The sequence below is a fragment of the Nicotiana tomentosiformis genome, chromosome 5, assembly GCF_000390325.3.
Source record: "Nicotiana tomentosiformis chromosome 5, ASM39032v3, whole genome shotgun sequence".
Classification (NCBI taxonomy): Eukaryota; Viridiplantae; Streptophyta; class Magnoliopsida; order Solanales; family Solanaceae; genus Nicotiana; species Nicotiana tomentosiformis.
The window spans coordinates 55,556,076-55,566,748 of record NC_090816.1 but is presented as its reverse complement, the minus strand read 5'-3'; the positions used below and the strand labels follow the sequence as shown (position 1 = coordinate 55,566,748).

Here is a 10,673-nt window from a genome sequence, read left to right as displayed (position 1 = left end):
GACAAATCTAATATGTGGGCCTTGTCCGGGGTGTAGAAGCCACTAAATCCTCTAGTAACATGAGGCTTCTTAGCCTCCCTATCCTCCCTCTCATGCCCCTAAATACACTCTAACCTCCTAGAAATCTCCGCAACCTGATGAAATGTAGTCTCACGTGCTATCCTAAATCTGATGATGTAGGTGAGTCCCTCAACAAATCTAAGGACTCTCTCTCTCTCTCTCTCTCTCTCTCTCTCTCTCTCTCTCTCTCTCTATCAGTGGAAACCAAGGGAGTTGAATGGGCATTATAACTTCATAAACCTCATAGCATACTCGAACACACTGTAAGGCCTCGTAAAATTTCACCTAGAACCCAGGGTTTCATGGCACAGAAGTAGGCTAATGTGTTTGAGGATTGTAGAAATTCTTCGTGGAAATCTTGGACTTTTTGAGTTCTACAGTACATCAGGGAGTCAAAAGAAATTTTTTGCTGAACATGGCATTTCTGCGGTCCACAATACGACCGCAGAACCTCTTCGCAGACCGCAGATCGGCCGTAGAATACAACATAACTTGAGATAATTTTTGAAGATCATTAAGCGGTCTATTATGCGACCGCATAACCATTTCTTGGGCTACACAATTCATCACAAATTCAGCATGAAGATTTCTAGAGGGAGATTTCGCGGTGCGTTATGCGACCGCATAACCGTTCTACAGGCTGCAAAATGGCTTGCGGTCCCATTTGTGGACCACATGTTTGTTTTGAGGTCCGGTCTGCGATCGCAGACCCGATTTTGTAGGCTTAAGTTTGGAAAATAGTACCCGATCTCATTTTTATAAATCGACTTTGGGGGTCATTTGGGTTGGGTTAAACGACTATTTTTGAGCGAGGGGAGTGTATTAGAGAGAGAGAAGGAGGACCCAACCCCTTTTGTTCATTAAGTTCTTTCTCAATCCTTGAAATTCAATAAGGAAAGCACACAAGGTCTTCATCTAAGAGGTAAGGTTCCATACCCTAGTCTCCAATTTCGAGTTTGGGCAAAAGTTAGGTAATGGAGAGTGTGATTCTTGGGTATAAGAGTTGTTATTGATGCGTGCATGTACCAATAAGGATGGTGGGGAGGTCATTGAACTAATAGGGATAAACTCTTGGTGTTTAATTGGTTGTGGGGTGAAGAAAATCTTGTAGAAGAACTTTGTAGTTAAGTTTGCACACATAGTGTTTGATGAAATGCTTAAATGAGATCAACCCATGAACCCCGTTCCTAATTATGGTTCGATTTTGTCGTCTCTCTGATAGATTGAAGTTGATTGGATTTTTGGAATATTATAGTAATTTAAGAAAAGCACAAGCGAGGTATGTTGGCTAAACTTCCCCCTTAGAATCGAATCCTACGATGTTCTCGTAAGTTTCAAGTATAATGGGCCAAGCTCTTACTTCTCATGTTCCGAGTTATTCCTTAAATTTGACTATTCTGAATAAGCTTGTGTTGAAATATATATACTAAATATGTGTGCCAAATGCTCCTATCGTATTGTGCTCTCCTTCGGGGATGTATTCAAACGTTACCAATGTGTCGGAATATTATGGTTTCAATCATGTTTCAGTTACAACTTATTATGCTAAATTGTCAAAGACAACTCAATGTGCTTAAGACTCTTATTGCTCATATGTATACTTAAGATCTTGAATAGAAATGCCTTATTGTTGATAATCCATGGTAATGTCTGAATGTGAAAGGAGTGTGTATGAAATATGAAATACGGTCGTGCCAAGAACAAAATTACACTTGTGGTCACTAGTGCCAATGAAATGAAAATACGAGTGAAAGACTATGAAATGAGATATAGTTCGTTTTTTTACAATAAATGTTTTGGGAGTATCATTTAGTCACCGAACAAGGGTAGGTTGAAATAACCTAAACCCAAAACTACACATGCCGGTGTAAGAGTGATTTAGGGATACAACCCCCATATTGATATGATGAGATTATTCCCCTTAAATGGGATGATATTAATGTGTTGAGATTATTCCCCTAAATGGGATAAGATGATTGATAGCAAAAAGTGATGTCGACCCATACGACATTGTGGTGAGTCAGCTTAGCCGATCGGGATGAGATCGGATGCCATGTCGCTCACATGGCGATGTTGTGATTGGATGTCTTTGGGTGAGACGGCTTAGCCGATCGGGCCGTGATCGGACTCCGCGCTAATAACACGATGGTATATCGGTACTAAAGATCTCCCAACCTAAAGCATTGTTATTTACTTGAAATTTGTCTTTCTCTTAACTTGACATTGCTATATTGTCTGAGGCTCTCATTGATTCCATGTTCTTTCTCATTGTAATGTTACTTGTTCTATTGAGAGGGTGTTTAGTCTTATATACTAGTACTATTCGATGTGTACTAACGTCCCATTTTGCCGGGGAGCTGCATCTTTAATGCATGCAGGTTGTTCTACAATGGGTGACATCGATCAATGATAGCGATACACCCTCTCCTCCGCTGACTTGGTGAGCCCCACTTCATTTCGGGGTCTTGTACCTTTTATTCCTTATGTATAGTATTTTGAGGTATAGCCGGGGCCTTGTTTCCGGCACCATCATATTACTCTCTTGTATCAATTAGAGGCTCCGTAGACATAGTGTGGGTTATATGTTGGTGTTGGGAAAGTCAAACTAGAAGTATTGTATTTGTATTACATGTTCCACTTCAAACTATGAAGGTGTAATGTATTTTGGGAATAATAAATAAAGTAACTAATGGTAATGAAATGGTGTTGTTCATGTGATCTCCTCATTGTCTAATTAATGGAATACTCCTTTACTTTATTCATGGGTAAGTTCGGGTAGAAGGCATTGAATAGGATTGCTTGATTGGGTATCTCGGTTGAGCGCCGGTCGTGCTCCCCGAGGTCGAGGCATGGCAAGCTTGGTATCAGAGCTAGGTTTTAAAGTGTCCTAGGATGTCTCGGAGCCGTATCTAGTAGAGTCCTTCTTATCGGTGTGTTGTCGACCATATCTATAATTAGGAGGCTATTTGGGCATTTAGGAATGTCACCCTTCTTTGATTATCTAGATCGTGCGATAGAGCTAATTGTATGACTGGTTCCTAGGAAGAAGGCAAGAACCGGCCAAAGAGCCAATGCCACTCCAAGAGTGGCAGTTGATTCTATATTTGATGATGCGGGTGAACACCTGAGGGGTGAGGATATTCCTCTAACTACTACACTGCCTGATTCTACTACTCCTGCTCAGACTGCACCAATCCCTACTTCATACGAGGGTGCAGCTATTCCACCTCTAGCAGATACTCCGGTTCTACCTCCAGCCCTAGTTTCAGATCCCAGTGTTTATGATAGGGACCTTAGGGGAGCCATACAGATTTTGGCTCAGATAGTTGCTTCCCAGGTCCAAAGATCGAATGTTTCACCTACTTCTTCCAGTCAGCCAGGGGATTCCGCTAGTTCCAGGGTGAATAGGTTCCTTCAGTTGGATCCTCCAGTGTTTACATGTACTGATCCTGAAGAGGACCCCTAGGACTTTATTGATGAGATGCACAAGACTCTCTGAGTTATGTGTGCTACTAAGACGGAGGTAGTGGAATTGGCCACTTACCACTTGAAAGAGGTGGAATATTGTTTGTTTGAGCTGTGGGAGGAGTCCTGTGAGGAGGGGATCCCTCCGGCGAGGTATTAAGGGTCATGCCACTAAGTTTGAGAGCCCATGCCACTGAGTTTGAGAGCCTTATACAAGGTAGCATGAGTGTGTGGGATCCCCATATGAGATTCGCGCGCCTGTCCAAGTATGCAATTTACATGTTGCCCGCTATGGAGGCTAGAGTGCGTCGGTTTGTGCAGGGCCTTCGCCCCTTGGTTATTAATGAGGCCGCTACAACTTCCTTGAATTCTAATATGAACTATGGGAATATGGTGTCATTTTCTCAAGCCACGAAGACCCGCAAATTGAAGAATAGAATGGAGCAAGAGGGTAGCAATATGGGCCGGTCCGCGGGAAACTTTGATGGTTCTTTCGGTGGTGGTAGTGGTAGGTTAGCATTTAAGGGGAGGGTCAGTAGGGCCATCCCAGTCCTTTGCTCAGTCTTCAGTCAGTGCACAACCAGCGGGGCCCAGTCAGCAGCAGTGGAGCCATTTTAAGCCAAGTTAGGGCAACAAGGGGATCCTACCAGCAGGGTCGACCTACTGGGAGATTTCAACAGCAACGAAGGCCCCCATGCCCTAGGTATGGGAAGATTTACTTATGGGTGTGTGACATGGACCTACTCATATGCTATGGGTGCAGTATTAGGGCTCACATTGAGAGGGATTATCGTTCGTCCCGCCAGAGTGTCGGCAGCATTACGACACAGCCAGCCAGTTTTGTAGCCACTTCATCTGCAGTACCTCCTCCAGCTCAAGGCACTCTAGAACCCGCTGGGCGTGGTGCAACTAGGGGTGGTGCATAGAATTCGGAAGCACCTAGCCATTTCTATGTTACGAGGTGTCGCCCGAGTTTAGAGGCTTATCCAGATGTTGTCACAGGTATATTGACTGTCCAATCTCATGGTGTATATTCTCTTATTGATCCCAGTTCCACTTTGCCATATGTCACTCCCTATGTTGCTATGGAATTTGGAATAGAACCGGAACAACTTCATGAGTCATTTTCTGTATCTGCTCCGGTTGGTGAGTCCATTGTGGCCACACAGGTTTATAGGGATTGTGTTATCACGGTGCATGGTCGGGACACCATGGACAATCTCATTGAATTGGGGATGGTTGATTTTGATATAATAATGGGGATGGACAGGCTTTATTCATGTTTTTCCAAGCTTGATTGCCGAACTAGGACCATTAGGTTTGAATTTCCAAATGATCCAGTTATTGAATGGAAGAGGGATGATATAGTGCCGAATGGTAGGTATATTTCTTACCTTAAGGCCACAAAGTTGATCAACAAGGGGTATATTTACCATTTGTTCTGGGTAACGGACACCGATGCTGAGGCATCCACACTTGAGTCTGTGCCAGTTGTGAATGAATTTCTGGAGGTCTTTCCTGATGTGCTCCCTGTGATGCCACTTGGGTCATGTTGTCTCTAGTGAAGGAATCAAGGTTGATCCTCAGAAGATCAAAACTGTGAAGAATTGGCCTAGACCTACAACTCCAATAGAGATTCGCATTTTCTTGGGCTTAGCTGGGTATTACAGGAAATTTGTGGAGGGGTTCTCTACTCTTGCCTCTCCATTGACTAAATTGACGTAGAAGGCGACTAAATTCCAATGGTCAGACGCTTGTGAAAGGAGCTTCCAAGAGTTGAAATCAAGATTGACTACGACGCTAGTGTTGACCTTACTAGAGGGTGCAGATAGGTTTGTGGTGTATTGTGATGCTTCAAGGATCAGACTTGGGTGTGTATTGATGCAACACAGCAAGGTGATCGCTTATGCTTCTAGGCAACTCAATAATCATGAGAAGAACTATCTAACACATGACATAGAGCTTGCGGCGGTGGTCTTTGCATAAAAGTTTCGGTGTCATGTTTTGTATGGGGTCCATGTGGATATATTCGCGGACCATAAGAGCCTTCAATATATTTTCAAACAGAAGGAATTGAATCTGAGGTAGAGAATATGGCTTGAGTTACTCAAAGACTACGACATCGATATTCTATATCATCCGGGGAAGGCTAATGTTGTGGTGGATGCTCTTAGCCAGAAATCTATTGGTAGTTTGGCTCACTTGGAGGCATATCACAGGCCGTTGGCCAAGGAAGTTCATCGGTTGGCTAGTTTGGGAGTTTGTCTTGCGGACTCTAATGCGGGAGGGGTGATTGTGCAAAATAGGGCTGAATCATCGCTTGTTGTGGAAGTCAAGGAGAAGCAATACAACGATCCGTTGTTGGTGCATCTGAAGGAGAGAATTCATAAACATAAGACCATGGATTTTTCTCTTAGCATGGATGATGGTACGCTAAGGCACCAAGGGTGATTATGTATTCCTAATGTAGATGGCCTCCGGGAAAGAATCATGACTGAGGCTCACAATTCTAGGTATTCCATGCACCCAGGATCTACAACGATGTATCATGATCTTAAGGAAGTCTACTTGTGGAATGATATGAAGAGGAATGTAGCGGACATTGTGGCAAGATGTCCAAATTGCCAACAAGTGAAGGCCAAACACCAAAGGCCCGGTGGGTTGGCAAAAAATATAGAGATTCCAATGTAGAAGTGAGAGATGATCAATATGGACTTTATGGTAGGACTACCTCGCAAGTTTGACTCGATTTGGGTGATTGTGGATCAACTCACAAAATCATCACACTTCTTACCTGTTAAGGCTATCGATACAGCAGAACATTATGCTTAGTTATATATCAAGGAAATAGTCAGGTTGCATGGCACTCCGGTTACAATTATATCAAATCGAGGGGCACAGTTCACGGCTAATTTTTGGAAGATATTTCAGCAAGGTTTGGGTACTCAGGTGAATCTTAGTACAGCCTTCCATCCACAGACCGACAAGCAGGAAGAGCGGACTATTCAAATACTTGAGGATATATCGCGCGCTTGTGTTCTTGACTTCAAGGGTAGCTGGGATGATCATTTGCCGCTCATAAGATTTTCCTACAACAACAGTTACCATGCTAGCATTTAGATGGCACCATTTGAGGCTCTATATGGTAGGGGATATAGATTTCCCATTGGGTGGTTCAAAATTGGGGAAACAGAGTTGATAGGACAAGACCTAGTGCATCAGGCTATGGAGAAGGTTAAGACCATTAAGGAACAGCTGAAAACTGCCCAGAGTCGTCAGAAGTCCTACTCGGATATGTGTCGCAAGGATTTGGAGTTCAAAGAGGATGATTGGGTATTCTTGAAGGTTCCCCCATGAAGCATATAATGCAGTTTGAGAAGAAAGGGAAATTGAGCTCCAGGTATATCGGGCTGTATCGAATCATTTAGAGGGTTGGTCAGGTGGCTTACAGGCTTGAGCTACCACCAGAGATGTCATTGGTGCACCCAGTGTTTCATGTATCTATGTTGAAAAAGGTATTTGGAGACCCAACACTCATTGTCCTGGTTGAGACTATTGAGGTTAATGAAGAATTGAATTATGAGGAGATTTCGATTGCCATTCTTGATAGGCAAGTCTGAAAGCTGAGGAATAAAGAGATTGCCTCCATAAAAGTGTTGTGGCGGAACCAACAGGTTGAAGAGGCCACCCGGAGGCCGAGGAAGAGATGAAGAATAAGTACCCTCATTTTTTTGAATAGCTATATAGTTGTGTTCTATGAGAATGCTAAGAGCTTACTTTCTATGAATTATGTTTCCTTTGTACGGTTTATGTTAAGGATGTTCCTTTTGGTAATATAAGATTTATGACGTCATGGTCGATGTTGTTTTCATGTTGTGTTACATTGTTGTGTTGTGGTTATGTTGTTAGGACTGGTTTCTGGGATCCTCTGACAGGTTGATAGGCCCATTTATAGGGGAAAAGATGCCAAAATTTCTAGAAATTTGGGAAGTTAGTCAAATTTGGAACCGTTGGTGTGTGAATTAAGAGCTGAGTCGCTTTGGATGACGATGGTGGATTTTGACCCTCATTCAAGGATGATTGATCCTAAGCATGGGAGGATGTAAGGACCCATAAAATTTCACAGGGTTTCGTGGCGCCGAGGTAGGCTAATGTATTTGAGGATTAAAGAAATTCTTTGCAGAGAGCTTGGACATTTTGGGTTGTATATTACATCTAGGAGTTGAAAGAAAATTTTTGCACAACATGTCATTTCTGCGGTCCACTATGCGACCGCAGAACCTTTTCGCAGACCGCAGATCGACCGCAGAATGCAACAAAACTTGAGTTAATTTTTGAAGATCATTATGCGACCGCATAACCATTTCTCGGGCCGCACAATTCGTCACAGATTCAACATGAATATTTCTTGGGGGAGATTTTGTGGTGTGTTATGCGAACGCATAACCGTTCTGCGGGCTGCATAACGACCGCTGACCTGACCAGGCCTGCCCAATTTTGGGACCATTTTTGCGGTACCCTTTGCAGACCGCATGTTCGTTTTGCAATCTGGTCTGCGATCGCATACCCAGTTTTGTAGGATTTAGTTTGAAAAGTTTTACCCAATCCCATTTTTGTAAAATGACTTTGGGGGTCATTTGTGATGGTTTAAACGGCTATTTTAAAGAGAGGGGAGTATCTTAGAGAGAGAGAGAGAAAGAGAACCCAACCCCCCCTTTGTTCATCAAGTTCTTGCTCAAGACATGAAATTCAAGAAGGAAAGCTCACAAGGTCTTCATCTAAAAGGTAAGGTTTCCATACCCTAGTCTCCAGTTTCGAGGTTGGGCAAAAGTTGGGTAACGGGGAGTGTGATTCTTTGGTATGTGAGTTGTTATTGTTGCATGCATGTACCAATAAGGATGATGGAGAGGTCATTGAACTAATAGGGATAAACTCTTGGTGTTGCATTAGTTGTGGGGTGAAGGAAAACTTGTAGAAGTATCACGCCCCAATCTCGGAAAGCACGACTGACGCTCAACCGAGTGAACCCGGTCGAGCATGCCTGTTAGATACTTTTTACCCAGCTCACTCATGATCAAAAGAAGACATGATTTCATTAATTAGACAGTAGGGAGATCATATATACAATACTAAATCGTCTCATTGGTTACATCATTTTTATTTCAAGATACATACATTCTTATGATTCGAGTGGAACAAGAGATCAAAACACAACATAATCTCTTTGACTTTTCTAGCACCCATGTACAACCCACATAGTGTCTATGGAGCCTCTGAGAGTTACAAAAAAGAGTTATGATAGTGCCGGCAACAAGGCCCCGGCTATACCTCAAAACGTGATAATAATATGAACAAAAGATACAATACATGACCACGGGATAAAGTGGGGCTCACCAAGTCTGTTGGAAGAAGGATGTACCACTATCGCTGATCAACACTGCCTATTATGGAACCACCTGCATTCATTTAAAGATGCAGCGCCCTCAGCAAAAGGGACATTAGTACTGTCGAATAGTACTAGCATGTAAAACTAAACACCATCTCAATAGAATGAATAATAATACAAGGGAGAATAGTCAAGAATTCAATAAGAGCTTCAAATAATACTAAAACATCAAGTTAAGGATCACATAAATTTTCAAGTCAATTTTCATGTTATTAGGTTGGGTGATCTTTAGTGTCGATATACCATAATTCACAATACCACCGTATTCTTACACGGAGTCCGATCACAACCCAATCGGTTAGGTCATGTCATTTGAGACATTAACCATAACCACAATTTTATTATAATTTCTAGCACAGTCACCACCATGTGTGCGGTATGGCGACCGATCACGGCCCGATCGGCTAGGCCGTTTCATCCGAGACATTACCTTTTTCAATCAATCATCTCCCATCATATCCTTTCGATTCATTGGCACTAGTGGACACAATTATAAAGTCACTCTTGGCACTTGACCGTATTTCATAATTTCAGTTCCCCTTTTCACATTCAAACATTATTATCATTATCAACAACAATAAGGCTTCCTATTCAAGACATTAAATTCACATATGAGCAATTTGGGAATCTTAGGCACTGTGAACAACTAATTTTTGACCGCACCCGAATTCAATAATATTTTAGTGTAAATATTTTTTTTAGGTCTAATCTTGATATTTTAAAATTTTATCTTACTCTTAATAGGTTTTATTTGAAAAAATAAAAAAATTTAAAAAAATTATTACAACAAAAAAATATATTCACATACTTATAGAATATATTTTATTTCTATTTGTAAAGAGAAAAAAGAAAATTTACAAAAAAATATTTAGTTTCTTTAATTAGTATTTTAATAAGTAAGCTACGGTATTTTTAGTATTAGTTAAATTATATGTAAATATTTATTTTCTTATATTTTTTCTTGGTGTAAAATATTATCATATGGTAAGAAATAAATTATATGGTATTTTTTCTTGGTTGATCAATATTATCATCTTCATAAGTTACCTTATATTTTGAAATAAAAGACAAAAAAGAAGAAGATGAAAAAAACATAATGAAGTTAAAATATGTCAAAATAGGTAAAGTTTTATTAACAAACTTTTCCACTAATCACATCACATCCCAAACCACTAAGTCACCCTCCCCCTTTCACGTCTCCCCATCACACACCCTCACATTTCAATTCTTTCCTAAACCTCAATCCCATGTCCCCACTTCAAATCATTTGTACAAGATTAGATAACTACTTTTGTTCCTCTTTATAAAGAGGAGAAAAAAGAACGAAAAAATGGAGGGGATTGATTTTTAGCATTTTCGAGGAGGAAAGAAACGAGCTGGAGAATGCAAAAAAGTAACCTGATAAAGAAATAATCCAGCAATTAGGAGAAAACAACACTTTTCTTTTAGAGTAAAAAGTTGGCTCGAAGAGATAATTATTCAGTGGAGTTGCTCTGTTTGGAGTCGAAAATCGAAGCGTCGTTTTAGATTTTAAGTTCGCGGACTCAAGCGAGTAGATTATAGTTGTTACCTTTGCTCTTTGAAAGTTTTGTAAAAGGTAACAATTAAGTTCTTTTGCTAGTTTAGTGTAACGTATTATTGAATATATGATGTTAGTTCATGAAGTTTAATTGTTCCTTTACTTTCCTTTGTATCTTAAGTG

The 10,673-nt window shown here is 41.1% G+C and overlaps 1 protein-coding gene across 1 annotated transcript; it reads left to right on the top strand.

Annotated features, from left to right (window-relative positions):
- The first annotated feature begins 6,645 nt into the window (after nucleotides 1-6,645).
- LOC138892390 (uncharacterized) lies at nucleotides 6,646-7,145 on the top strand. The gene is made up of 2 exons (XM_070176101.1): nucleotides 6,646-6,858; nucleotides 6,954-7,145. Exons 1-2 carry the CDS (start codon nucleotides 6,646-6,648, stop codon nucleotides 7,143-7,145), a joined length of 405 nt encoding a protein of 134 aa, XP_070032202.1.
- Nucleotides 7,146-10,673: the final 3,528 nt, after the last annotated feature.

Coding starts and splice junctions, on each gene's coding strand:
- LOC138892390 (XM_070176101.1), top strand. CDS start 6,646: ATGGCACCATTTGAGGCTCTATATGGTAGGGGATATAGATTTCCCATT. Junction 6,859..6,953: donor AGTTCAAAGAGGATGATTGG/GTATTCTTGAAG, acceptor CGAATCATTTAG/AGGGTTGGTCAGGTGGCTTA.